The sequence below is a fragment of the Gymnogyps californianus genome, chromosome 11, assembly GCF_018139145.2.
Source record: "Gymnogyps californianus isolate 813 chromosome 11, ASM1813914v2, whole genome shotgun sequence".
Lineage (NCBI taxonomy): Eukaryota > Metazoa > Chordata > Aves > Accipitriformes > Cathartidae > Gymnogyps > Gymnogyps californianus.
The window spans coordinates 22,029,645-22,056,948 of NC_059481.1; the positions used below are offsets into that span (position 1 = coordinate 22,029,645).

General features: G+C 38.0%; 3 protein-coding genes and 5 non-coding genes across 10 annotated transcripts; 1 reads left to right on the forward strand and 7 right to left on the reverse strand.

Annotated features, from left to right (window-relative positions):
- Positions 1 to 250: 250 nt before the first annotated feature.
- On the reverse strand, positions 251 to 4,752 carry RPL4 (ribosomal protein L4). The gene is given in 10 exon segments (XM_050903553.1): positions 251 to 459; positions 544 to 664; positions 894 to 977; positions 1,167 to 1,323; positions 1,761 to 1,890; positions 2,287 to 2,411; positions 2,969 to 3,107; positions 3,547 to 3,653; positions 4,501 to 4,687; positions 4,690 to 4,752. Coding segments are annotated over 10 exon segments (1,224 nt in total). The 5' UTR covers positions 4,738 to 4,752; the 3' UTR covers positions 251 to 333.
- On the reverse strand, positions 1,645 to 1,715 carry LOC127020885 (small nucleolar RNA SNORD18). Its single transcript, XR_007767139.1, has one exon. It is a non-coding gene; the product is annotated as a small nucleolar RNA SNORD18 (small nucleolar RNA).
- LOC127020886 (small nucleolar RNA SNORD18) lies at positions 1,962 to 2,029 on the reverse strand. The gene has a single exon (XR_007767140.1). It is a non-coding gene; the product is annotated as a small nucleolar RNA SNORD18 (small nucleolar RNA).
- LOC127020879 (small nucleolar RNA SNORD16) lies at positions 3,171 to 3,271 on the reverse strand. Its single transcript, XR_007767133.1, has one exon. It is a non-coding gene; the product is annotated as a small nucleolar RNA SNORD16 (small nucleolar RNA).
- LOC127020884 (small nucleolar RNA SNORD18) lies at positions 3,734 to 3,805 on the reverse strand. Its single transcript, XR_007767138.1, has one exon. It is a non-coding gene; the product is annotated as a small nucleolar RNA SNORD18 (small nucleolar RNA).
- On the reverse strand, positions 4,745 to 4,845 carry LOC127020880 (small nucleolar RNA SNORD16). Its single transcript, XR_007767134.1, has one exon. It is a non-coding gene; the product is annotated as a small nucleolar RNA SNORD16 (small nucleolar RNA).
- A 1,816-nt stretch (positions 4,846 to 6,661) lies between these two features.
- Positions 6,662 to 18,243, forward strand: ZWILCH (zwilch kinetochore protein). Of its 2 annotated transcripts, XM_050903310.1 has the most exons (18): positions 6,662 to 6,699; positions 6,946 to 6,997; positions 8,217 to 8,312; positions 8,428 to 8,546; positions 9,249 to 9,445; positions 9,942 to 10,021; positions 10,305 to 10,460; positions 10,702 to 10,773; positions 11,110 to 11,203; positions 12,087 to 12,142; positions 13,440 to 13,542; positions 14,609 to 14,688; positions 14,908 to 15,064; positions 16,063 to 16,091; positions 16,485 to 16,621; positions 16,898 to 16,993; positions 17,078 to 17,196; positions 17,861 to 18,243. In XM_050903310.1, the coding sequence occupies exons 3-18, from the start codon at positions 8,289 to 8,291 to the stop codon at positions 17,950 to 17,952; spliced, it is 1,611 nt and encodes a 536-aa protein (XP_050759267.1). In that variant the 5' UTR covers positions 6,662 to 6,699; positions 6,946 to 6,997; positions 8,217 to 8,288; the 3' UTR covers positions 17,953 to 18,243. The 2 variants fall into 2 exon arrangements, with proteins under 2 accessions (XP_050759267.1, XP_050759266.1); XM_050903309.1 differs by lacking the exons at positions 6,662 to 6,699; positions 6,946 to 6,997 and having other exon boundaries at positions 8,272 to 8,320.
- A 1,630-nt stretch (positions 18,244 to 19,873) lies between these two features.
- On the reverse strand, positions 19,874 to 25,550 carry LCTL (lactase like). Of its 2 annotated transcripts, XM_050903468.1 has the most exons (7): positions 25,461 to 25,550; positions 24,822 to 24,917; positions 24,095 to 24,149; positions 23,840 to 24,001; positions 22,997 to 23,271; positions 22,550 to 22,676; positions 19,874 to 19,986 (listed from the first exon to the last, which is right to left on the reverse strand). In XM_050903468.1, the coding sequence occupies exons 1-7, from the start codon at positions 25,548 to 25,550 to the stop codon at positions 19,874 to 19,876; spliced, it is 918 nt and encodes a 305-aa protein (XP_050759425.1). The 2 variants fall into 2 exon arrangements, with proteins under 2 accessions (XP_050759425.1, XP_050759426.1); XM_050903469.1 differs by lacking the exon at positions 24,822 to 24,917.
- Positions 25,551 to 27,304: the final 1,754 nt, after the last annotated feature.

A 27,304-nucleotide genomic window follows, 5' to 3' on the forward strand; every position in this document is an offset into this window, starting at 1 on the left:
AGGGCGGCGAGGCCCGCCCCCCGCCTGACGTCACGCCGCCGCCATTTGCACGTTTCCGGGCAGCAGCTGCCACCGCGTGGCCGCTTGTCGTCACGGCCGTTTTAAGTCAGATAAGGGTAAAGCCCAGCTCCGGCAGGCTTTAGAAAGAAGACTGCAGAGACCTTCCCCCTATTTCTGACTCTTCTTTCAAGAGTTCCCATTTTAAAACCTGCTCAAAAACGCACAGCCGCGTCAGAAAAATATGACAGCATTTCTCGGTTCCAACAGAATTTATTAGCTGTAAATCCACGGTACAGTTTTCTGAACTTAAATGGATGAAGTACCGCACGGGGTTTATGCTTCAGCCTTGGCCTTTGCAGCGGTCTTGGCTGTGGTCTTGGCCGTGGTCTTGGCCCTGGGCTCAGCCGGGACCTTGGCCGCGAGCTTGGCCTTGGCTTTCTTCTCTTCCTTAAGTTTATGCTGAAAAAGACAAAAAGATGATCAGCGTGTAATCTGAAGTATTACAACCAATTTCGGCTGTCACCGGCTGCCGCGCTCACTCACGTTTTGCGCGTGGCGCAGAATGGTGTTGCGTCGCATCGTTTTGGCATACGGGTTCAACTTGATCATGATTCTCAGATTCTTCAGTGGATTCTTCTTCAGGACTCTACGGCGAATCTTCTTCCTGAAAAGAAGAGACATGTATCACGACCTCATTTCACAGTTCAAGTTCTGCTAAATTTTCCCTGAAATTTGAGGAACCGTAATTCCTAGTATTTATACCCAGAAGGTAAAGGAGTCCCAGCCCTATCCGACATCCCAATGCACAGAGATTTCCGATCTCACTACAAAGCCTCGCACTCGGCAATTACTAAAGAGACCGCACTTCGCCTTTGTTAGATAAAAATTATTACTTTGGAGCACGCAGCGCCTTCTGGATTTCCTGGCTTCTCATGATTCTTCCAATGTCCGTATTGGTCATCTTATGCATTGGCAGGCTGCGAAACAAACGTTCATAGCGTAAGTTGGATGATAAAAACATGGCCAGTCCAATAAAACAGGCGTTTGGGAAAAAGTACTAGTTAGTCATTTCCCACCTCCGAACGGAAGAACCTGTGACACTACCGGGTCGCTCTCCCAAGCCTGTTTACCCCGTTCAGTCGTGTCCAAGGTCGGGCTGTGCTTACTTATAGTCGCTCTTCAGCGTAGCAGCTTTGCGCCAGGTGCCGTACAAATCATCCAGCTTGCGGAAGGCGCTTTCCGTCCAAATGCAGAAACGCCCAACGTGGCCCCCGGGAGCAAGCCTCAGCAGGTTCAGCTTGTTCACGTCGAGAAGAGTAATTCCTACACAAAAACAGACAAACCGATCCCTTTAGTTTGTAATGAAAACCAAGGATACAAGACTAAGCAATAAACAGACGAGAAAGTATGCAGAAACAGACTGGGGCTCATGAGCTTTTACGCTACAAAGCTACGTACACCTACGTGTGCAAATCTATTAGATTTTTAAAAATAATCATCAGCCTTTTTCCAGCAACAGACTTGACAGCCTCATTTTTAACTGCTCCAAATGCACTTTAGGGTTAGTGACAGCTCTAACATTTGTCATAAACATCCTCACATCACCAAAACAGATTCTTAGAAAGAATGCATTAGCTACTTCAGCAAGTCAGAACTTCCACAAAATCATGTGTTTCAGAAACACGGACCAATGAAGTGGAATCTCATCATTCTAGGCAGTCTCCCAACAAAAGAGTAAGCGTGCCCCCAGCTGAAGTTACCTGGGATATTCCGGAAAGCTCTAATGATACCATTGTCCTCGTTGTAGATGATGCAGGGTCCCCTGCGCTGGATGCGACGGCGATTCCTCATTTTACCCTTTCCGGCCCGCATACGCTGGGAGGCATAAACCTATATAAAAACAAAACTTGTGAATATTCAAAATAGTCCAAATCCCACTAGAAAGACGTAACAAAGCTATTTTAGTCAGAACTTCACAATCATCACTGCTTATCCGAAACACGGACCAGTGAGAAGTTCATCATTCTTAAGAGTAAAAAAAAAAAAAAAAAAAAAAGCTATTAACATTAAGCAACACTGAAATGAAGACAACTAAATACAGAGTAAAGCACTGTAGTAAGAAATCTACTTTGCTTAAACTCTTTTTTACAGTTTCTTGTAGTTTTGTTACCAAGGGATTTCTCACAGCATCAAATCAAAACAGAACTATTTGGAATTCCTACTGTAACAATGGCAGAGTCAAATCAGCTGGGTTTCGCTCTTAAGAACATACCTGCAGCAACTCACCTTTTTGATGTCATTCCAAGCTTTAAGCTTCTTAAGAAGGAGAACAGCTTCCTTGGTTTTCTTGTAACTCTCAACTTTGTCCTCAACAACCAGAGGAAGTTCTGGAATCTCCTCAATGCGGTGGCCTAGCAAGGATTTTACAAGACACCAAGTTACGCGCTGATCTTGGCTGGATGCATTTCTCAAGGTTATTGCCTTGTGTATCCAGAAACGATACAAAATGATAAACAGTGGCAATTAAATTCATGATCTAATACTCAGGCATAGCAACTACAGTAGTGAAGTTTCAGTGGAGTCTTACAGGTCTGCCTCAGACAGTACTTCCTGTACCTGAGTAAATACTAAGCAAATCTTTGGCTTCCATGAACAGAAATCAAACTGCCTGCCATGCGATTCAAAATTCAATTTTAGTTTCCATAAACTGCATGGACACGATTCACGTCAGCAACCCACACAAAAACACCTCAGCATCACCAAACTTCCAACACTGCGTGACCGCAAGTACCTTCCCGAGTTGTACATAACAAAAATACCCCCCCTACTGAAGAATGGACTGCCTCTTGAACTCTTTAAAAGAGAATCTAGTTATCCATGAGAAACATTTTGAGTAATCACATAGTAACTGATACCGCTCAGACAACGTAAAACTGCAGGCAAACATTTCCAGAGACAGAATTCCCACCTTTAGACATGACCAGTGCTGGAAGAGCGGACGCTGCCAGAGCGGAACAGATGGCGTAACGCTTTTGAGTTGTATTCACTCTACGGTGCCAGCGTCGCCAAGTCTTGGTTGGGGCAAACATGCGGCCTCCACGACACATCTATGCATCTCCAGTTAAGAACAACCTTTTTGAAGCTTCTTTTTCTAGCGTGACTCTAATCCTTGCTCAGCGTTAAACTGTTCGTCAACCATCTGTACCAGTACACTGACAGCAGGCAACTGTCACTGAGCACAGAGTAAGACGCAAATTACGACATCACGGCAAGACGGTACGCATCACGAGAGTCAAGAGATCCACCACTTTTGTAGTGGGTGGGGGGCGGAAATCAATGAAAGCTGCTGTTCATTAAAGCAAGTCTGAATTTGCATACAGAAGGTTCTAATCACATTACAAATTTCTCAAACCTGGAGGTCCAGATCACTGTAGGTAGCTATTACCTCAAGTAGAAGATTCCATTTCCCCTTTAGATACTTAAAAATAATTCTTCCGCTTGATGAGTTCAGCACACCAGATGCAAGCAGCAGCTAGAAAAGGATACATTTCCAAAGGCACCCTGGCCAGAGCGGTGAGTTCCACCACCTCGTACTCGAGGAATACGAGCAACGGCTCTCCCAGTACCCCAAGATTCAGCACTGGTCTGATGACCTGGAACAGAAAGATTTTAATTCCGATACTGACAACACTGCAGTTTTCCCAAAGTCACAGATCTGCTGAATTCAAGACCACCAATCAGAACTTCCACTGTTATCATGTGTTTCAGAAACACGGACCAATGAAGTGGAATCTCATCATTTCAGCAAAACAAATCCTGATCAGGTAAATTAACTCTTAGCACGTTAAAGATCTGCTTAGGTCAGAATCAAGTACATTAACATACTCATTTCTAAGCTTGATCCTCAATTTGGAGGTCTGAATTAGCACTGCTGTTCCTAGTGGGTTAAAATGTTTATGTGAAACACCATCAGAAATAAACTTAAAAACACATGTTCCTAGCACAAATTTCTTGGGAAGCAGAAGCTACTTGCACCTGCAAGCTTCTGAAGCAACTCTAACAAATGCCCATTTGCATAGGTTTCTTCTTGGCAGATGCCTCAGTTAAGTCTCATGTGGTCAACATGGAGCAGGGATTATAAAGTGCGGTTTTTCATCACAGTTTTGCGCTTGATATACTTTTCTTGCAAAGAATGTAGATTCCACTCGAAGGCCTAGGCGCCACAATACTTTCAGTAATATACATTTCAGGTAAGACCCCAGAGTACTCCAAAACTTTTACAACACCTTGCTGTTCTTTAGAATAATAGAAGAGTGGTATTTCATACAATCTAACATCAGATTTGTTAATAACCAGAACAGTTGCCTTGCCTTCTATACAGAATCCCACCAAACAGCGCTCCTCTCATTTCAATTCTAAATTTGTTTCAGTTTTAGCCCACCTATATTAAAGTCAGAGGCTAACACAAGCATTTCTGTCCATTTGGTGGTCTAGCCATACCTGCAAGTTCACTGACAGCGTAGGGCTGCCGGTTGTTCTTGCGCAAATTGGTGTGAACGAAGTTCACAACGTCAGGGCGAATGGGAGCCTTGAACACAGCAGGCAGGGTGACATTTTTGCCTGATGCTTCCCCCTTCTCAGAGTAGACGGATATTAACGGTCGAGCGCAAGCCTGAAAAACAAAAAGGAAAACACTCTTAAGCACAAGTAAAGTAAATGGCTAGCATTCAAATTCATCAAATATTGCTCAGAATGAAGGGGTCTTCAGTTCAACAGTGCCAGCACACTGACAGCAGGCAACTGTCACTGAACACTGGATAAGACGCAAATTACATCATCATAGCAATAATTTTCACTTAAAATAGTGCTCCACAGCACAATCCACATTCAGAAAACTGTACCTGAGGTTTGAAATTCAATAGATCTCCAAGTCATTTGGGTAAAATTAATCTAGAATTGAATCTCTGGGCTCTTTAGTAACACCTTCTAAACTACTTCCCATCTACTATTAAAAAAAGCCTATATAAAACACACCTGTGTTTATTCAGTTACCCAAAAGCTTGTTATTTAGGTTATGTTTAACAGCTGAAATGCTGTAACCAACTTCTCTAATATAAAGACTCAAAACAACTACAAGCAATCAAACTTAGTGTCAGAGGGATTTTTTTTGTAGAGTCTGGGCCCTCTGAACAATCCCTGGTGCCTCAAAATTTGTGAGGTGAAAAATTCAACTGCTAGCAGCACCAGCTTCCTTTCAAAAAGCTGAAAAGAGGTCAAATAATAGCTTGCCAGTCTGAACACACCCTTTAAAAAAGAATCTTTTAGCATCGCTCTGTATTTGCTATTAATTAATAGCTCAGGGGAATAGTACAGGCAAAGGATCTTCCTTCCCTTTCCCATTCACAATTCATTTTAGAGGTATAAAAAATGCCACAAAACTCAAAATTAACTGGCTAATAGCAATGAAAGTACTATCTGTGTATCTAACGCTGGTTACTAACAAGGCCCTGACCCCTGGAGTTAGTGCAGAGACCCCAACACAAGCAAGCAACAAACTTGATCAAGGTGAAGGAACCAGAACACAATCTTGAATTGTATTAGCAAGAAAAGTTGTTCATTTCCAACCTGGTTCCAGACCACGGCCTCTTAAAGCCTGTTTCGGAATAACCAAAACAGATTAAAAAAAAAAAAAAGTTTTACAGAAACCGTTCTTTTCACTCTACGTGGTCTCAAAAGCTTCCGTGTGGCTTTGCGTTGCTTTAGAGAAATGTGAGAAAAATAAAAATCCCTGCCAGAAAGCGATGCAGGCCCCATCTCCCACACTGCCCGAGAAAAGGATGACTTCTACCGGACCAAGCCAAGCTCTCGGCCGCGACCTCCTCTGCGGCCAGGCCCGGGCACTCTTCAGCCCGCCCGCCCGCCCGCCTGCCAGCAGGGCCTCCCCACACGGGCTCCACGCGGCAGGCCGAGCACTGACGGCTCCAAAATGGCGGCCGGCCGGCCGCCCCACGCCTCCAGCCCTCGGGCTGCCCGCGGCACGGCTCTGCCCGCCGGGCCTGGCTCCCACCAGCCTAGACCCACCACCCGCCCCGGACCACCGACGGCCCCCGCCGCTCTCGGCCCACCGCGCTCCCGCGGCCCGCGCCTCACCATGGTGGCGCGGCGGAGCGTCTCGTGCTCCCGCCCGTCTCCGCCGCAGCCCCGACCGGAAAAGGAAGGACTTGTTCCTCTCCCTTCACTATAAGCGATGTCCTTCCGCACGCTGCCCGCCGCCTTCTGCCGCACCGGCCGGTGGGCTCCTGACTCCAGCCTCAGCCCGAGCCCTTTCCCCTACGCCGCGATGCGCGGTACCGAGCCTTCCTCCTCCGGGCGCCTCTGTCGCTCTCAGTCGCCTCTCAAACCGGGGGACTCTTTTCTGGCGGAGGGATTCGGCGTGACGACTCATTCAGTCTCACAGAAATTATAAAATATTTGAGAGATTCTTCTTTTTTTTTTCACGGGGAGGCGTGCGGCGAGAATAAACATAAATAAAACCCACTTCTGGGGGGCAAAGGATATTTTTTTTGTCTTCGTTGGGAACACCGCCCCGGATGTAGTGCCGGGGGGGCGGGCGAGGCGCGCGGTTCGGTTGCGGCGGGCGGCGATGGCTGCGGAGCGGCGGCGGCGGGCGGCTGCCGAGCTGTACGGCCGCCTCCTCCGGTGGGTCTTGGCCCTCCGCGGGCGCGGGATGGCGTCTGCCTTGAAGGGCCGCTCTGCTGAGGGAGACGGCTCGGCTGGGGAGGCTGGCTGGGGCGGGGGTGCCGAGCGGGGCCCCAGCTTGTGAGGAGGCTGCTGAGGCTCTGCTTGTAGACCTGTGTTGGTTTAGTTTATGCAGTTAAGCTTACTGTTTAATGAGGAATGCAGAGGGAAAAACTTTATGTACCTCACCATTTTCTTTTCTTTCAGAATATATGAAGAAGGAAGGCAAAGTATCCCCGAACATCCGTATCTCTTTGAGGTAAATATATATGTCAAAATACAGTCGTGTAACCTGAGTGTGTATGTTTAAAACGCGCAGCCATTGATCAACAGCTGAGATATGTGCGGGGATATCACGTAAAAGGGAAAGTTTACCTCAGCAATACCTCTTTAGATCTGCCTCTGCCTCAGGACGGAGAAGGAGACCCGGGTACCAGAGTGCCGCCCTCCCGGGGCCAGCGCCAGCCTTCACCTCCCTGCTCATTCCTGCGTTCCACCTGATTTTTTGCCCCTGTTAACTGTTAACTTGTTAAAAATGGTTGTAAGGATCAGGTACACGTGAGACTCTTACCGGGTGGAGGTCGTGCGAAGTGCAGAAGGTGGTAGTACTGTGTGTGGCTGCTGGGAGGAAAGAGCTGCTACAGCGGCTGCCCCTCTCGGCAGCTGTGTGGCTGCACTCAGGTAGTAGTTTCATGCTTCAAACTTGCAGCTTCTGATGGCACGCTCTTTATCTAAGTACTTTTGTGGGGAATGGGATATCCGTATGAAAAGAGCAATTGCTTCTAACGGCTTTTGGAACATAGGAATGGCTGGAAAATCTCTAATGCTATTTAGTTGTATTAATCCTGGGATTTATATAAGTTTGATAATAGTTTGAAAATAAAATCAGGTGATTATTTAAATATACAGTAATGTGAAAAACAGACTAGATGTCAAGAATCAAGCAATACTTCTCTGTGTGTATGGAAACACCTAAGTGAAGATTGATATTCCTTCATTCTCAGGAACAGGCTTGAGTTATTTAATGTCTCCAAGCAGCGTCTGGAGCTCTCCTGAGACGTTCAGAGAAGTGATCAATTGATATGTAATGTTACATTAAATGAGTATTCTCCATCTCAAGGATATCTGGTGACTGTAGTTGCTACTTGACAACAATGATCCCTCATGTCTCAGATTATCTGAAGTTTTGTTCGTGAAACCAAACTTCAGTTTCTCATAGAATCAACCTGTTAGACATTAAATTTTCTATGTTGGTTAGTTGAAAGTTGTTGCATTTTCGCAGTTGATTTGATTCCGCCTTTGGCATGCAGTAACTGTGTTCTGAAGTAAGAAAGCCTTAGATTCATGAATGGTTGCAATAGGGTTGGAAAACAGTTTGTGGAATTAGTTAGTTTTGCAATTTCTGGTATAAAAAAATTGCTGAAATGCAGCATTTATATGTAGTGTATTAAAAAGTTTTAATTTTTTTTTTCTCCTAGACTGATGTAGAGATCTGTTTGATTGGTGGTGGTTGCAAAAGTCCCATTGAAAGATTTTGGAATGGAAACAATATGATATATATTTTGCAGAAAGCAGTAAGTGTGTATGTTAGTTGTTAATTTTTTAAATGTAATCTAGACTTTTGAATTCCCGTCAAATATTTTCACATACCTTGCATTTTTTGACTTAACGTATGCATTTCACTTAAAGAGACACAATGAAGAAAGTGACCCAATGGAAGAATCGAAACGTGATGATGCTATTTATACCTCTGAGCTTTTACCAAAGGAGAGTTCTGGACCAGTGGCTCTTTCTGTCAGAAGAGCAAAGTAAGTGTCAAAGGTCTGCCTCCCCTTTTGATGTAATTTTCTTTTGCAACTTTTGTCTCTCTTCCTAATATTCAGAACCTGTATTATTTTCAATCCCCCAAAATTAAATTACTCATTAGTTCAGTGAGGAGATATGACCATTTTTCATCCTACAAAATGGCCTCCCCTGGCTAAAAGTATTCCTAACAAAGTAGGTAAAGCCAAGGTACTGGAGAAGCACTTGTGAACTGTCCCATTAGGTTAATGGGACTGTCTGGGTGTAGGTGAGCAAAGACAGCTTACTAAGATTTCAATACTTGTTTTTGTAAGGCTTCTGTTAAAAAAAAATAAAATAAAATAAAAAATCTGATTGGGGTCTTTGGCTGTTATTAAAATACCAAAGCGTGGTACCAAAACATGGTGACTAGTTTGCTTAACTTACATTTTAAGCGTGTTAAAAGAACAACATTCAATTATGATTTTTAGAATCTTTAGTCTAAATTAAAATATTATATTAAATATATTCTCAGTTATGATATCTTACTTCCTCCTTTGTGACTTCATTGTTCTACCTGTAAAAAGAGGATTATAATACTGCATTCTTTTTGTAAAATGATTTGATGTCTGCTAACAAACCATGGTAGGTAGGAGTTAAGTTTTATGTAAGGGACAGATTTAGCTATACTTGCTGGCATCTTATTTTTTTCCTGTTTGTATTTCTAGGCAGTTGGTTTCCTTATATACAATGGTACAAAATCCAAACATGACCCACTTGAAGATAAGTGAACTGGTTGTGCTTCCTCCCCTCTGGATCAGGTGTGACGGTTCTGACCCTGAACATACTTGTTGGCTTGGAGCTGAGCCTCTCAAAGCTGGAAACAAAATCACAGGGATCAATTTTTATATGGTTACAAGTGATGGTAAGGTTATAATATTACACATAAAATTAAATGAGGAAGGCTTAAAAATGTGGGACGGTTGTAGTTACGCTTTGTCCTTTGTGTGATGTTGGCTTTGTACTGCTCTGTATTCCTCATTTTAAAAAACAAGAGGGAAAAAAAAAAGAGAGAGAGAGAAAAGAAAAGATGTTTTTAACCCATGCCGTGTGTGGGAAATAACTTTTTAATATACTTAGTGCAACAGTAGCTGTGCAGGCCTGCCTTCACTCAAGTGCAATAACTCAGCAAATTTAAATTGCTCCTATTCAACTTCTTATACAAGCACTGACTCTTACTAAACATTGATATGTTAATACCAGCTCTTATTGTCAATAGGACAAATGCAAGAAGAATGCCTGCTTTGTAAAAGACAACACAAGTCGTACTTGACCGAATGGAGTATTTGAGAATTAATTTTAAGTGCCAAATTTGAATTGTGTCAAATGTTTTTTTGATTCTTACTTTTTTCCTTTCCTAGGTCCTACAGCTGATAAAACCTATTTTGCAAACCTGGAAGAGCTCAAAATGGCACATAAAATGAAACATCATTCATCTATTGTAGGTTTTTACGGTCTGTCATGTCTTCAATCTAAGTTTAAAAACTCTGGTTTTGGATTTATGATACTGGTTTTGGGGAGCTTCATAGATTCTATTTAGAAACTCACCTTAGTATAATAGTCTCCTTTTGAAGTAACATTTGCGTTCCCTATGTTGTAACGCATTTGTCTGATAGTAGCCCTTCTTGTGTGTGTGTGAAATGCTTTTAAAATTATTTTGCATGCATACAAGCCAGTCAATGTTGTGGTGGTTTTGTTGGTTTTTTAAAATCTGTTCATTCTAGGTGATGACAAAAGGATTTGCTCAGTATGAACTTATCAGAGCTGCTGCAATAGAGGACACAATTGTAGAATCTGAAAGCAATATATATGTTGATATTACATGGAATACTGTAGATAAGATTCTGGAGACACCCCCACTAATTTCAGCTGCCACACTGGTAAGTCAAGAAGGAAAAAGCAAACAAACCCAAACTCTTTCCTCAGCTTACATCATGAGTAATGTAAAGGATAGAAAATAAGTTTGACTCTTGACATTTGTGTTTATTATTCTTTATATAAGCAACACAACGTGTTCATAATCTATATTATAGATAATGCTAATATGCATTTCACTAGTGAAAATTTTAGGACACTTGATTTCTAAAGTTTGAAACTGACATAAACTTCTGGAACTTTCAGAATATTACACTGGAGTCTGGGGACCCCAGAAGTCCTGTATATCAGCTATATAGAGAACTGCAGTTTCTCCTTGTAAGTATAAGTGAGAAATTCCAATTTCAGATTTACACGGAATGGTCATGTGTTTAATAATTTACTTTATTTAAAACTTTATCAGATGTTTCAAAGATAACTTTAAGCTTTTATTTTAGAATAAACTTTGAGTTCAGTTTTAGGAATCTTGAATACAAAGAGGACAACTCACGAACATCAAAGCCAGGAAATTCAAGAAGTTTCTGAATTCATGGTTAGCTGTACAGAGAGAGATGTGTGATTCTTGGAGAAGTTAACTACATCTTGAAGTATGACACAAGCAGAACCTTAAACAAGAACTGATTTGTGTTGTTTTGATTTTCATGCTGCCTTTAGGCTTTGGCCGAAGGTTTGAAGACAGGTGTGACTGAGTGGCCTGAGCCATTAGAGACTGAATCAGCTATTGAACTGGTCCAGGAATTTCTGACTGGTAATTGCTGCTTGTTACATGGGGAGAGAGGGATGTCACATTTCGCAGAAATAAAAGGAAATTCCACGTACAATTTTTAAAGTATTAGAATTAGAGATGTTAATTTCTATGCTATAACCACCTGCACAAAGTAGTTAAATAGGTTAGTCAGTACAACTCTGTCATTTTTCTTTGTCCTAATATCTTGTATAAAAGTAATAATTGTTTCTTTATAAAATGACACCATTATGTTTAAAAAGCAATTGAGAGAGTTCTGGATGTGTCTTTCAAGTTATCTGACATGCACATGAACTTCTAAACGTGCTAAGTGTCCCTTTGGTGGTGGAAAACAACACTTTGATGACATCTTAAAATGAAGCATCCAAAATTACTGATTCCTTCTGAAAACTTGTGAACAATATGTGTGTTGTCAGAAGTTTAAGATATTAGAAACTAATCTAAAAAGAGAATCAGATGTAAGAATGCACCAAGAGATTTTCAAACGCAACTGTAAATTTTTTAGTATGTAGATAAAACTTGGACAGAAGATAAAACAGACAAAAACTCTCTGACAAATATATGTGGAAGGAAACCAGAGATACTTACTAGACCACCTGCTACCCCTTACTGCTTCCACACTGGAACTTAACAAGTTAACACTTAGATAACAGAATGTAGTAAAGGTATATGGGGAAAATGCATAGCTTATAATAAGAAACATTAAGAAATTATCTTTTCAGGCTATATCCTTACCCAGTAAAAACAATTTTAAAATGGATAAATTTTGTCTATTAGCCATCCAGTCAGTGTATTTGTTAATTATGATATGCCCAGGGATTTATACGATTGGTTTGAGGATTTTTTTTTTTTCATAGTGGTGAAATTTATTTTTCTCCTCTACTAGATTTAAAGAAGCAGCTGGACGGATATTGTATGTCTGGAAACAAGAATGAAACGGAGGTATATGCTATTTCCTACCAATTACCTTGTCATCTTGTTTCCCTTGTAGCGGTAGTTATTTCAAATTTTGACTACGTCTTCTATATTATTTGTGTATATATGTAAATACATAGACATAAAGATGTAAAGAAAGATAGGTCTCTTGCTTTCTGTTTCTGCTGTGTAAAAATAATGGAAGAAGGCCTTACAGGCAAAATTAGGAATTCCATAGCTATCCTCTACTAGAAAGTCCACTAATTTTTACCTTCAGAAAACCTCCCTGTTTTTTAATTCTAAATGGTCTACCAGTGTCCACTATACATATTTTTTATATAACTTAGTGGTGTGGAGCTGTTTTGATTTGCTTCTTTCCCTTCCTTTTTCACTAGCAAAAGCTTGCAAATTGAACTGTATTATATCAACTGCAATCGCACTCCCTTGTCTTAACCATTGTCTGTCATCTAAAGCTATCAATCTCATGATGTCCTAGTTTCTTCCAGGAACTCTGACTGTTGCGCCATTGCATTCTATCATTAATTTGTTTTTCTTGCCTAATTTAATGATTTTGGGCCAACTTAATGGTATCAGTTGGATATCTGTCCTATTTGTCTAGAGGTTTATGATATTCTAAAGCAAGGGACAAATTCAAATTATAAAAAAGTCTTCAGTTATATTAAGATTTTTTTCCCTTTCAGTCTACAAGGAAAGATTTGGGTCTTTTTCCTATTGAGAGGGAAGTTGCATTTTGTTGATAAGCTAAAAATACAATGATTTCTGTATCAGCTAAACCAGAAATACTCAGGATCAGGATAACAGGAAAATAGTTCTCTGTTCTGAGAATCTGTGTATGCATTAATTTTGGCCTCCCAGGGCACTGCTAGGTATACATACAGTTATTTAATCACCTATGAGTTCAGTGTAGCATAGGTCATATTCTGAGTTACTGCTTGTTGGACTGTATTCTTGCCATTTACCAATGCTCCGTGCATCGTGCCATTGTAAGGTGGAAAGGACCATCTTGAGCTAAGCAGTTGGTTTTTACTAGACAGTCTGATTGAGCTTTACTTGGCTATGATCAAAAGTCTTTCTGATAGTAGGCTTCACTTCCTGGTCCAAAGCTAGCAATTATTCAGTGTGATAATTCTGAAAAGAATTAGTCTCACTTTTAAATAGGCTTCCAGTTTCTATGCGGTAGTTTCCCTGGAAAAGGGGAAAAATTAGCGATGCACCTAATTTTGATCTCTGGAGAAAGTTTGAATTCATAAGGTCTTTGAATCTTAGGCATCCTTTTTTACTTAAGACAAACAAACTCTTTCAGAAAATCAAATGTGACACAGCTGCAGTGGACAGTTCAATAAAATCGATCTCCAGTGAGAGAGGAGACCTGGATTTTGCTGAACAGTTATGGTGCAAAATGAGAAGTAAGTGTATTGTGGGTTTTTGCCCCATCTGTTTTCCTTTAATTCTTCTGTTCTCTGTATCTACTATACTGTATTGCTTTCTCAGTGAAATGAATATAAATTTCTCTGAGTTTTAAGGACTGATCAGCTCTTCGGAAAATTGTTATCAACAGGCTTTTTCTAAAAAAGCTGATTTTAGGTATGTAAGATGATATACTTTTTTACAACATATAAAGGTAGACCAACGTCTAGCAGGAGATATTATATTTAATTTTATTTGATTGTAAAAGGTACTAAACAATTGGTAGTACTCATCTGCTCTAAAACTGAAAACTTTACAAAATTCTTGTCTTTCTAGATCTGAAGGACAATTTTTAAGTTGATAAAGCTGCACACAAACATTATCATTCTTGTAATACCACTCACAGTCCTTCAGTAAAATACTTTTTTATTATTACAATTTTTTCAGATTACTAATTAACTTTCGTTAAGCTATTCCAGAGATTATAACAACTCCTTTCTGTTTGAGGGGTGGAGTTATGCAATCACTTTTAAATCCCTTTCATTTGTATTAGCGCAACCACCGTTGTGCTTGATTCAAAACTAGAGAGCAAAAATATACTGTGATGACTGCAATGTGTCCTGCTTAAGGGCAGTGTCAGCTGCACAATGCGTGGAGACTTGTCTCTTACTTATGAAGCAGTTAGTTGGATAAATGTATGCTAATAGTTCATATTCTAGATAGATGCTGTTCAGTTACATTCATAAAATGTGTTGAGCTTCAATGTATGTAGAGAGAATGTAGCCAAAATGTGTTATATGACAATCTGCTTCAGCCATGTGCTGTTCTCTCACAGTCATATGCAGTTCAATGGTCTGTTTTGATCATTGTTTCTTTAAAGTAGCCCTTTTTAAAGTCGTGATAGGACAGACTTAACAAAAAGCAGTGCAATCTGTCATTTCAGCTATCATTCTTTAAATGAAGGGGTTTGTTCGTGCAAGTATGTGTTGGCCTATTGTTATTGACTTAACAGCTAGAGAGCGAGCCTGGATTGATAAATAAAATATTGCATCTTTTTGTCTTAAGGTGTCAGTTCCTATCAGGAGTTGATAGAGTGTTTCACACTGATCATAAAATCCCTGGAACATGGTGAGATACAGCCATGGGTATGTATTTGTATTTCACAATAAATGTTAAAATTTTGAGTTGTTTGAAGTAGAATATAGTTCTTGTGACTTAACTGCCCCTCATTTCTGTGTTGTATTGTTTTTAAATTACTTTCACATGTCACAGTTTGCTTCTCTTTCCATGGTGTGGTACTTCTAAACAATGTTTATGACATTTTGTACACAGTTACATCACAAGAAAACTTTTCTAATTTTTAGATTCATCAAGGGAGTAGCAGTTTGCTAAGTAAATTGATTCAACAGTCTTATCATGGAAAGATAGAGGTCGTTTCCCTCAGTGGCATCACTCCAATTCAAATGCTCTTGGAGATTGGTTTGGATAAGATGAAGAAGGATTATGTCAGTTTTTTCATAGGTAAGCCTGATATCTGTCAACATGATTAGAAATTCAAGAGAAAAGGTATTCCATGCAGGAAATAATGATGTTTTTGGTAACCTTGATCTCACTTCTGCTCCCATCTGCTGAAGCGCTGTTTCCAGCCTCCTTAGTAATTGTACTTTGCAGTTGTATATGGTTTCACAATGTAAAAAAATTATTTGTTTTAAAATAAGTATAACTTGCATAACTGTGTATTTCTTTTTCAATTTGAAAAAACCCTTAGGTTGAACTTCAAGTAATAAATACTAGATTTATATAACTGTGGACTGTATTGTTTTCTTATCTGTTTGCTGTAGGTGAAAAAGTAAGACCCTCTTGCTCTTTCTGTCTTTTCATTTATGGTCTACCTGGGTTGAAAGGAAATCAGGCAAGGGTATTTATATGTAATAGCTGTGTTTGTACAGTCTGTAGTATTTAGAAAGATATTTTAAATTATTCTTACAAATATATGATACTGGAAACAAAAGCTAGGGTGAAAAGATTTTTGTAAAGTACATTTTTTCTTGAAAACATTGTGGCTTTGTTTTCAGTATCATAGCTTTACTTTTTTTCTGAATCTGTGGGAGGGGTTTGTGTTTTACCATTGTTGTTACCCACTTCCTTTTCCTTCATCTCTTCATGTCTTCATTTCTTTTTTGCTTTGTCATCCTGTTTTCATTCTTTGTTTCATTTGCTTTTTTATTTTCACTATTTGTAAATGTATAGATCCCAAGGAGGGTGGTTGTCTCCAAGTATGTGGTAGGTTTCTTCGTTGTGCAGCCTTGGTGGTAAATAAAAGAATGCCTCTACCATGCCGCTTCACAGGTTTTTTCTTGTTTTGAGTGAGTAATCATGCCAATAAATAGCGTCGCAGTCCTAGTGACTTTGTGCTTTTCTTTGGTAGAATTTCCTGTTTGATTACCTGAATGTTGCTTATATTTCATCTGACACTATGTAGTAAATTTTAATTTCCACCCCCCCTGTTCATTTTACAGGCCAGGAACTTGCAACATTAACCTACTTGGTGAGATGCTTTATTTTTTTTTTTTACTCTGAAAGCAGTATAAAGTAGAGCACACTTAGCTGACAGTGGGATGCAAGTCATATCATTCCTATAAGCTGAGGAACTGAATTGCAAATCATGAGGATAGAACAATATACTGCAGAAACGTTGTTATGTTGTTTCCTTATTCATATATTATTTCCTAGTTATCTGATATGGGTCATTGTCAGGCAGGACGGTGAACCTTTGTTCATACTTTGATAGCATGGAACTTTGTTCTGACTCTGCTGGGCCATTCTTAAAATTTTGGCTTCCCAAAAGAAGCAGGAAAATTATTTTAGTATACTGAGGATGTATTGTGTGTCTGTAGAAACTGAGTGTCCAGTTAAGAGCAGAAGCTGTTTGCTGTTCCAGGATTACTTCATTGCCACATCAGTAGATCTACAAGAACAAGTTCATCGTGTTCAAAAGCTTCACCATATGCTGGAAATCATGGTCAGCTGTACAGTCTTACTTCAGTTTAAACATGAGAACCTCTTCCCTTTGACACAGTAATTATTTCATTTTTACTTCTTGCTCTTTAAATGACAATAACAAATAGATTCTCTTCGACAGTTGTAAAGAAACTCTCTTAAAAAAAAAAAAAGCAGCCCTCCTTAATATTGATGATAATGACACCTTCCTGCTAAATTTTGCTTTGTGACTAAAATTGAAAACCAAAGGAAATCATAAAATCTGAGAGTATAGTTAATTTTGCACAAGGTTTATGTAGTGTTGCACAAACTTTTCTCCAAAGAAAGTTAGTAATTAGTTGATTCTTATTGTAGAATTTGCATGAAGTATTATAAGGAAAACCCTCTAAATGAGAAGCACGTGTTTCAACTGCCAATCAGGCCAGCACTTGTCAAGAAGTTCTATCAAAAGTAAGAGAAACTTCAGTCTTTGCAGCATTAAAATTCAGACTGAACACCTGACTGAATTTTGACATTTCTTGATTATGCTATCAGTGATCACCCAGAAATATGGAAGGTGGACATAAGTAGTGGGCATGGACAGAAGGAGGTTAAAACAACATGGCAAGTTAGTACTAATCCTCCAGTTGAACATATGACATCAAACAATACAGGTAAGGAGTATTTGTGGTGACATGAAATAATGAAAGTACACATTTCAAATACTGGGTTTGGTGGATCTGTATCTTCAGCAAAAGCAAAACGATGTTTTGCCTTTTAATAAAAGGATGAGATGGTATTTATAGAATGTAAAAGATGTTCACAAAGTGGTAACTTTCTGCCTTCTCACCTTTGCTGAGTTACGTTTTTAGAGTTAAAATGACAGAATAGTTCCAAATATGACATGATTGTTAAATATTCTACACAATATTTTATAACTTATTTCTAAAATCTTTGCCAGTGTATCTGAGAATGGGTTTGAAGAGAAATTTACCTGTTATTGAATGCTGGTTTCTAGTCAGAGAAGCAAGCAGGTACTAAGGAGAGAAGACATGCCTTGCTGCAATCAAATGTAGAACAAGTGAAAAAGCATGAGAATGGGGAAGAATTAAGCATATAGACTGGTACAGAAATAATTTGCCTTTTTGGGATGAGGTTTGATACAGGGTAATGCTTTGGTAAAGCTTTTCTGTCATTCTCAATTTCTGTCATGAAGCGGTCCTTTCAGTAAAACTGAAGGTTTGAAACCGGTTCTTGAAGCTGCTAGATGAACTAATCTTTACAGTTTCTCTTTCTAAGAATAGTGGCTAATCACATCTTTTTCTTTTGTCTATGCAGGTCTCTTCTCCGATTCCACAGTTAATGGAAGCAGTGAAGAAAGAATGTATTTTATTACAATGGCTAAGTGCAGTCAGGTGCATTTCACATAAATGCATGTTACTCTACAGGCAGGCACTTGAAAGGTACAGTAAAGGGGAAGGTTCAGTATTATCTGTGTCCCAACAGTGTATTTAGAAACGCTCTGTCATTTGAAGAACAGTACTGAGTTCTTTGCTTTAGTATGCTTGAAGCGTGACATACACAGCCATAATTCATCTGTACGCATCTAGTTTGTTTATAAACGTTGTGCAATTATGAATGTACAATAGAATTATTTTGAAAATATAGTAGATATTTTTGTTCATATATTTACAAAGATTCAATAAAGTTCTGCAGTTTGGGGTTTTAAATTTTATTTTTATTCATTAAGAATGCAATCAGACACTGCTCAAATTGTAAATTATCTTAACAAAACAAGCAATATTGTCATGTTTTCCTCATGTCAAGTGACATTTCACCATCCAGATATATTTGGAAAGCTGTTCATCCAGGGCATTGTGAACTTCTGACAGTTTGATTTTCTTTGTCCCTGTATTTATATTTTGGAGTATTCTTGGATATATTCTCTCTTCTCTTCAAATTCATTTTTTTCCCTCAATGCAAAGTGAATTATTTTAACAGTGTTGTCTTGTATACTTTTGCATAATTATTTGAAAAAAATGTTCAATATAATTGGCTGGGCATAATAATTTAAATAAGTTGGGATGACAGTTGCATATGTTCTTGTGTTGATTAGATAGTTTATGTAACATTTTGGTAGTGTAATTTTAAACAATTACATAGTGTAGTATATGCTGATTAAATAATTTGAGACAGAAACATTTTGCATAAAAGAAACTATTAACAAGTAAGAATAAGGAAAACACCAATATTCATGCTTTTTAAAAACTATTAATTTCTGTCATTTCTGGTTTCTCCTCAGTAAATTTTCTTTCTTATCCCTTTCCTAATATTACATCTTAATAACTATCAGTTTAATAGCTAGCCTTTGAAGAGAAGCTAAGAACAAAGTCCTTTTTTGGATTTATGTACTGCTACTCTGCATTCAGTACATGCACATGCAGTGTTGAAAATATAGTGCAGGCTAAATAGGAAACTTGTTTGTTCCTTTGCTTTAGAGGAATAATTTCAAGCACAACAGAAGGACAAATATAGCCAGATGGCCATATTCTAGAACAAATTTTTTATAATCATGTACTTAACTTGTTCCTACCTGCAGTAGAAATGAATTTGAGGTGGAATATTACATTCTGGAAGTGCTTGGATTACTTATAATACACATTTCTGTGTGTAATATATTGTAAAGTCGTATGAGGTAAACCTAGTTTCCTGTAAACAAAACTAGAGAGATAAGAGTCCTTGGTTTAAATCTGACTCAGCAGTTGTCATCTTTGATTAATCACTTCAAATAATTCTTTTCCACACCTAAATAGTAAGGTGTATATTATCCTAACTTTTAGACATGAATAATAAGTTAATGTTTAAGCAGTGCTCTTGGAATATTTAAATCCTTTTCTATTTTAAGATTATGTGTCTGTCTCTCTTCAAATAGCAGTTGCATGCTAATTAGAAGTCTATTGATGAACAGACTGAAACCAGAATTTGAGAGCAGCTTTTAATCACTTGAAATTTGTACTGTCAAGATTTGAATCACTTTAATCATAGCTAACTGTTTTTCTGGTGAACAAAATGTATAGTAGTTTCCAAAATAATAAGAAACATAAAATCTGCTACTTAAAATTAATAGAAAGTAAGGCAGCAAGAAAATGTACTTTGGGTTTTGATTAAAAAAAAATATATATGTTTTGGGAATTGAATAGGAAAAAATATAGAAGCACTAGGTGGATAGGTAAAATAATATTTCTTTACAGTGGTATAAAAAGAGGCATCTGTGGTAAACTTTAACCAATAGAGTAAAACAGTTGCATTTTATTTATTATGCAAAAGGAAGATGTGTGTAAGCATGCAATTTCAACTATGATTTCGAAGGTAGACTATTAGGACAATACTGATGAGTATGCAGAGCGTGAAAACTGTAGGAAGAACAATCTCTGTCACCATCTCCATGTGAGTAATCAGGGAATCTAAAATTTGAGAAATGAGTAATATGTAAGAAATTTAATCTTCTGGAGTATACTAATTTTTAACTCAGAGTTAACATAGATTAAGGATTTTTTGTACATTTATGGCTAAAATTATTTTGTTAAATGTTGACATTGGCATAAAGAGCAAACAAACCAAAAAAATTTCATTAGTCTGCAAAAGCTGGAGCAAATCCATGACAGTTTTCCCTCTCTTTTTTTTCTAAGGTAAATTTTTGAAGATATGTTCACTTCTCAAAGGGCTGCAAAAATTGTGCTTACTATGAATTAGCTTCAGTGCATTAGCAGTATTCTACTGTTCCTTTGATTTTTATTCCCCCCACCCCAAGGGAAGGGTAGAAAAGAAAATTGCCAAAGAGAAATCCTTGGGAAGCACTTTAGCCTTTTTATGATTGTTTTGTAGCTCTCTGAAAAATTAAATGGGTTTTATTTTGTAGAATTTTACTCCACAGATAAGCCTCAAAGTTCAGTAGACACAGTTAATTCACATAGCACATATAACTCAGCAGCTGAGGCTAAGTAGGATAAACTTAGGGTGACTGCTTTGACGTTTTCTACCATGTAGAATTTATCTCATCCTTCTTATAAGACTTTATAATACTTATTTCGTCTTCCTTAAAAGTTTCAGAAATCCACTGCAGTAGACTATGCTCCTAGTTCTGGAATTAGGAAAGCTCCTAAATTACACTGGGAAGGTCTTAAGTGAGGAGGATTAGCCTGGCACTCTGGAAACTGCAGGCAAAGTCTGCTGTATCATGTATTCTTGAGCAGCTGCTGTAAGTTGTGCTGTTGTTAGCTTTGTTACCAGGAGTATGAAAGAGCAGAAACATGGCTTAACACTACCCTAGGCTAGTACTTAGCCCATTTTTTTAATTGTTCCATTTTATGTAGAAGTCAAACATTTAGAGATTTTCTGTCTGCATGGTTGCCTTGGTTTGTCTGGGTTTGTTTTATGTTTGAAAGAGCATTTAGCACTTTTATTATTTTAAGGAGAATATTGTCATCCCTAGCCTTTATTTTAAATAATAGCTTTCAGTTTGTGTATTCCATTACCATCCAAAGTTGATCCGTGTCGCTACAGTGATTTTAGTTGGAAAGAGTAAATAAAGACATTTTTCTTTAGAGGCTTGTTGTATTTGAAAGCTGTTGTGCTTTCAGGGAGAAAATACGTTTTAGGACTCCCTAATAGTAGTATTCAGAGAAATTTTCAAATCTGAAAGTTACATAATATGCTTTTATAAAACAAAACAGAAGACACGTAATTACCTGTAGCAAGGAGTTGGTGTGTGGTAGAGCAAGTGTCCATGGCCTTCCGATACCAATTTTCCACCTGAAAGGTTGACATGTAGCAGTGCTGTTAGACTGTAATATTCTGTCTCATTCACAGCAGCTTCTTCTCTGTCCCTGAACATTTGTCTGCTACAATAGACTTGAAGCTATGTTATTCTGTCAACATATGATTTTCTGAAAGTTTTTTTGTATCTTTGAGATTTTTATTGCAATATATTTCTTATAGTTAATTGTTTAATAAAATTTTTAAAAGCTCATAATACATTCCATATTATTTTCCAATAAGGTAGCACGTATGTGTAATTTTCTGCCTAGAAATCTGACAGAGCACTGGTAATTTATGATTCAGACTTTTTGATCACATCAGTAAGTCCAATTAGAGTTCACAAAATGCTTTAGAAACAGTAATTGAGGCTGTTTTCACTTTCTCTGTCTCTGGAGACCTGTGTATTTAACACATCCCTAATTTACAGAACCAAAGTGTCATTTCATGTACCGTATTCATGCAAGACGTTTCATGAAATTCAATATGATATTTGCCCATATATTGAAGAAAAAGGAAAAAGAAAAAAGGAATAAAATCAGCAATTGACATCACCTCTCTTGGATTTGGGAATCCATTTGCACTGATAATCTTTTTATAATAGTCAACAGATGCCTTTGGGTATCGTGGTTTGTTCTTGTTTTTAAAATCAATGTGATAAAATCCAAATCTTTCAGAGAAGCCTTTGTTCCATTCAAATTTATCCAGCAGTGACCAGGCAGTATAACCTTTGACATTAACACCATCGTTTAGAGCTGTAAACAGAATACAAATTATTCTGTTAAACTTGTTGCCTATGTTTGTCGTCCTTAAAACATGGTTCTGTAGGTGTTTTGTTTTATACCAGAAAGAGGGGGGGAGGAGGACAGAAAAATGGCAAAGTATGAAGTAATTCAGATTCTTTGAACATATTATCTTTAGCTTAGAGGTACTAGAGCTCTATAAGAATGGTAATTAGGTGCAATTTCTCCTTTCTAAAAGTGGAAACTGATGATCTATTACAGTATTAAATCTCATGTAGGTTATTGTATTTATTGGCATCAGTACGTTTGGCTAGGTTGTCATTTTTGTGAAAATTTATTAGTCTAGTTTTCTGTCCATTTTGATCTGTGAATATTTATTTCTCTATGATGTAAATTACAAGAGTAAAAAATAATCAGAAGGTGAAAACGCTCAAAAAGCTCATGCACTAAAAGATGTTTTTAAAGTTACCTTTCAGTATTTCATTAATATATCCTTTCAGATACTCTATCCGCCATTCATCACACAGCTGAGTACACTGTACCTTTTCAGAAACTCCATTCTCTGTCACATAAATGAGAGGGTTCCCATACTGTGTCTGAAAACAAAGATATGTTTAGACTGGTTCATATAAACAAAATCATCTTATTTTGACAGAACATGGGATTCTTAGTAAAATGCAGTAAAAGCAATTTTCAAGATTTACTTAATTACCTTTAGTAAGAAAAATGTGTAACTAGGAATTTAAGTTAACTACAGTTTTTATTTTAAAATTACTGAGTTCTATAGTTTTCTGACAAGACAAACGTATAGGTGAAAAAGTTGAAAATCTAAAATACTGTAAGTGCAGCTCCTGCAGCTTCTGCATGTAACCAGACTTTTTGTTCACTTCCTTTTAAAGATTTACTCTGTAATCACCTTAATGAAGTTGAGTAATCTTCTGAATCCCCAAGGCACAGAATATAACCATTTAGGTCCGGGAGCTGGCCATTTTGGGTCCACCAGTTCAGCCAAATCGCGGTCAGTGTGGTAACTGGACACTTGTAGAAAGGGAAAGCTCTTCTGTAGAACATAACGAGTAGTAAAATGACCTATTCCCAGGAAATCCGATGTGCCTTTAATATAGGTTTTCTCTTGCACTGAGAAAGTTGGTAATCTTGATGTCCCCAGGCCCTGCTGGGCACTCTTCCTACCTATCAAAATAATTATAGGAAACATACTTCTGAGGAGCACAGACCTTTTTCTTTACCTCACCAACAATAAATACGATTTTCCTGAACTTAGTGTTAGTGTAGAGGACAGTTTAGTTTGATTGCTTTTTTAAGATGAAATAATCTTTCATCCTTTTGGTTTGGAGAGCTAAGCTGGGTACAAAACATGGAGAAGACAGTGAATTAAAGTGGTTTTTTTTCCAAAGAGCATGACAAATGTCAACAGAATGCTTGGAAACATAACATGACAAGAATGGAAGTGCTTTGTTGCTGGGTGCATTGCCTATCTTCTTCATTCTGTGAAACAAAGATAGTGGAACCCTGTAGAAATGCAAGCTTTAGTGATGAAAAACTGCTGGTTTTTTGTCCTTAAGTGGAAAACCCAGAATTGCTGAGGAGCCATGTCTCGCCCATGGGCCAGCTGTTGCTTAGCCTTGTCTCACCTGTGTCCTCATTCTTGACTAAACTACGCGTTGGTCAGGGGTTATTCTGTTGTAATATGCTGTGAGTGTGGAATTTATTCATGTTATAGGCGGTTACTGGGGCTTACCTACATAATTCTTCATAACTTCTGGATAGTCTCCTCTGTAAATTGGATTTGCAAACCATCCTAAATGAAACTGTATATATCTTTCGGCAGCATCTCTATCTGTTTGGCTATGTGGATCAACAGGTTCACCCCAGCCACTAGTTAGGGAGATTCCAACCATACCTTAAAACACAAAGTGACAATTTTGCAGTTTATGCATAAACTTTAAGCCCTTAATATAAATAGAAGCATAATTACAGAATGAATCCTTATTACCTTGCTGCTCACTACGCCATGTGTTATTGTAAGAGTGCCATACCTTCGCATGAGTCTGTAAGTTTAAAAAAAAAAAAAAAAATCATATGCACATTTTAATCTGTTATGCCAGTCAGTATAGAAAGCTAGTGAAGATCAAGAGCAGTTTTTGCACTAAGGTGTGTCTGAAAATACCACATAATTTCTTTTATGTATATTGTGGAAGCTTTCATTTCATATAAGATGTCAAAAAAGCATTTATGCAAGATTCCTTCCCTAAATTCCAGGAGGTCCCCATGAAGGTAATACGCAGCATTCAGTATAGTGTTCTGTCCAGTGTCTCCAGTCTTTGGATGTCTTTGCCTAATTTATTCAGGCAAGTGAAAGTTTATTTTTATGGGAGCTAGCCTTACTGAAGTCACTTGCAAAATTCAAGTTCATTTCAACAGGTCAGGATTTTACTCCTTGTTTCTGGATGTTTTCTTATTCAACCAGTTTGAAACATACTGTAAAAGAGACACATTATAAGGAAAAAATTAAGGTGTTGCAACAGTGTCACATCAGGCACCTAGCATTTCATGCTACACCTGAATATGCAGTGGTGGTTTAAAGTCAGGTGATAATTTCGATGTGCTAGTTGGAAACGACATCATTGTAAAACTATATTTCTGTTTGAAGAGCAGAATCAAAACTTAATCAGACTGCTAAAAATTCTTAATTTACACATAAAGCACGATATTAGTTTTACTTTAATTATATGGTGTGCTGCTTTGTATGCTCCGCATCCACCGAGCTTCAGTCCTGGTGCATGTTCTCCTGTTTCATAACCCTTTTCAGCAACTGCCTACAAATACAAAGAGTTAGTTATTCTCTGAACAGCAGAGCTAATGAATTTGCTGCCATCCTATGGACTTAGATCCTGTGCTCTTCTGCATGATCTGTCTCTCTCAATCTCTCTGTCCCCTCCAGTCCCCTTTTTCCTTCCCCTCCCCTTGGCTCCCATCTACTCCCCCACTGCTTGGTTGATAATATGCTGTGGCTTGTTGGAAACAATGTGTTGGTGACTAGCCTTAGTGGACTGACTTGCCAGCTTGCTGTTCCCTGACGAAATGCATGAAGGGTGTGTTATAACTGCCCCTCTGATTTCTGTGCCTCTCTCCTCTCCAGCTGATGATTTTTCAAAACTTCACTGGAATTTCATGTCTTAAAACTCTGCCCTTGTGCAGAATCTGGCCACTGAGACTTTTGGGCACAAAGATTGATGGCCCAAGTCTCTCCCTTTCCCTCTCCAGTTTTTAACCTACTTTCCTGTACTGTCACTTCCACAGAATTTTGGGAACAGAACTGTGTAATGGGAATGACTGGAAGGAAAGCATTGATAACTTACCCAAGGATTACTAAAAGTAATCCAATGTTTCACACGATCGCCAAACTTCTCAAAACACAGATTTGCATAATCATTAAAGTAATTTATCATGCTTATATTTTGCCAGCCACCATACTTTTCTTGCAGAACCTTCGTAAATAAGAATTTCAAGAATCAATAATGTCATTTAAAGTTCAGCTGCCCATTAACAAAGACTTTTATTTATACTTCAGTAGCTCAGGAGATTTTTCAAAACTTCAATGTATATAAACTACAATGTATATAAAATGCAAGTGAATAGAACATAATTATAAGCACACTTAAAAGCATGCAGGCATCTTTAAACAATTTTCTAAAGTACACATAGTCCTTAAACTTAGAAATAAATTTCCTATCAGAAGCATTTATATTAGACATTTCGCTAATTTAAATATTGTCTGACCTGTGGAAGATCCCAGTGGTAGAGGCTCACGATAGGGATAATATTGTTTTCCAGAAGACTATTAATTGTATCATTGTAAAACTGTATTCCCTTCTCATTCAATTGCTCTGCTGATGAAACACAGAGACAAGAAATTACCTGGATTGTTTTTCACATAACTGGAAGAATAGAAATCTAAGAATTTTAACCAAGGAATTTTACATTACAGTGATGGGTGTACTGTAATGGATGTGTAATGGTTAAATTCTTTTCTGCAGGCAAAGAAACAGAAATCCATTTAGCAGTAATGTTAAACAACTATGGTATACTCACGAGTAAAATTACTTGCCTACTAATACTGGTAAGAATATGGTGAAATTGTTATGCTTACTTTTGATGCCAGTGGGCATAATCCGAGGCCATGAGATAGAGAATAGATAGTGATTAACTTTCAGCTCCTTCAGTAACTGAATGTCATCCTATGAAAAGAAAATCCAATTAACATCTCAAGTCTGAGCAGAATAATTCTTCAGTTACTCGTCTGTCTTAAATAGTACTGAATGCAGAAAATCTATAGGAGAGTTGCACAAAAGAGGATTCCATCAGTTATTTTCTGCATTTGCTTGGAGATGATGGCTCTTTCTATTTGTATACTTCCTTTTTAACCATTTTTTTTTCTCTTGACTCTCTGAAGAAGTCCTGTAATGTTTTGTGTTAACAGCTATGGAAACTGAATGTTTTCACCATCAAATAGAGGACAGCAAAATGAGTTGAGGTATTCTGCAACACAATTATATTTATGTCAGAATTTGTAATGTGCATGTTTTAAAAAATAATATAAGCCTATAAATCTTGACCTCAAACATTTCAGCTTAGCACAAAAACATGATTACGCAGGCTTTCATTTACTCTCTCATACTGGAGTTAGCACAAAAAATACATTCAGTATAAATACATATTCTTTTTCTAAGAAATCTTACATCTTCAGTATGAAATGAAGTTAGAAGTTGATGGTATATGAGCCAATGCAAAGAGAATTCTGATGATGAAAGCAAATAGAGAAAGAGTGCTTTTATATAAAGAGGACCATGTAACTGAACACATATAAGCAAGTTTTAGAAAGCATCTCAAAATACAAGCCCACAGTAGTGAGTAAGTGTTGAAATGCTATCATTTATGCCTGAATCCTCTCTGAAAAACATGTCCTGTGATCACCGTGTCAATCTCTTCTGATGCAACAGCTCAGCGAGCCTCAGAGTTCCAACGTCTCTGTGGGTTTTTATTAAGCTGTTCTTTCAAGCTTTTACTTGTTTGAGAGAGATCAAATGAAATCTCTCCTGCATTTTCCCATTTTAGGATAGTAAGGCATAATTAGTTTCTTTCCTCTTAGTTCTTGCTGAGTTCTCTGGTTCTCCCTTGGATTTCATATATGTGGAAAAACCTC

Excerpts from the sequence above, each read along its gene's own strand:
- ZWILCH (XM_050903310.1), top strand. The coding sequence starts at position 8,289 with ATGATATATATTTTGCAGAAAGCA. Across the intron at positions 10,774-11,109 it reads GAGAACTGCAGTTTCTCCTT|GCTTTGGCCGAAGGTTTGAA; the intron begins GTAAGTATAAGT and ends TGCTGCCTTTAG. Across the intron at positions 12,143-13,439 it reads GAAACAAGAATGAAACGGAG|AAAATCAAATGTGACACAGC; the intron begins GTATATGCTATT and ends AAACTCTTTCAG.
- LCTL (XM_050903468.1), bottom strand. The coding sequence starts at position 25,550 with ATGATAAATTACTTTAATGATTATGCAAATCTGTGTTTTGAGAAGTTT. Across the intron at positions 24,150-24,821 it reads CAGCACACCATATAATTAAA|ACTCATGCGAAGGTATGGCA; the intron begins GTAAAACTAATA and ends TTAAACTTACAG. Across the intron at positions 23,272-23,839 it reads AGTTATGAAGAATTATGTAG|GTAGGAAGAGTGCCCAGCAG; the intron begins GTAAGCCCCAGT and ends TTATTTTGATAG.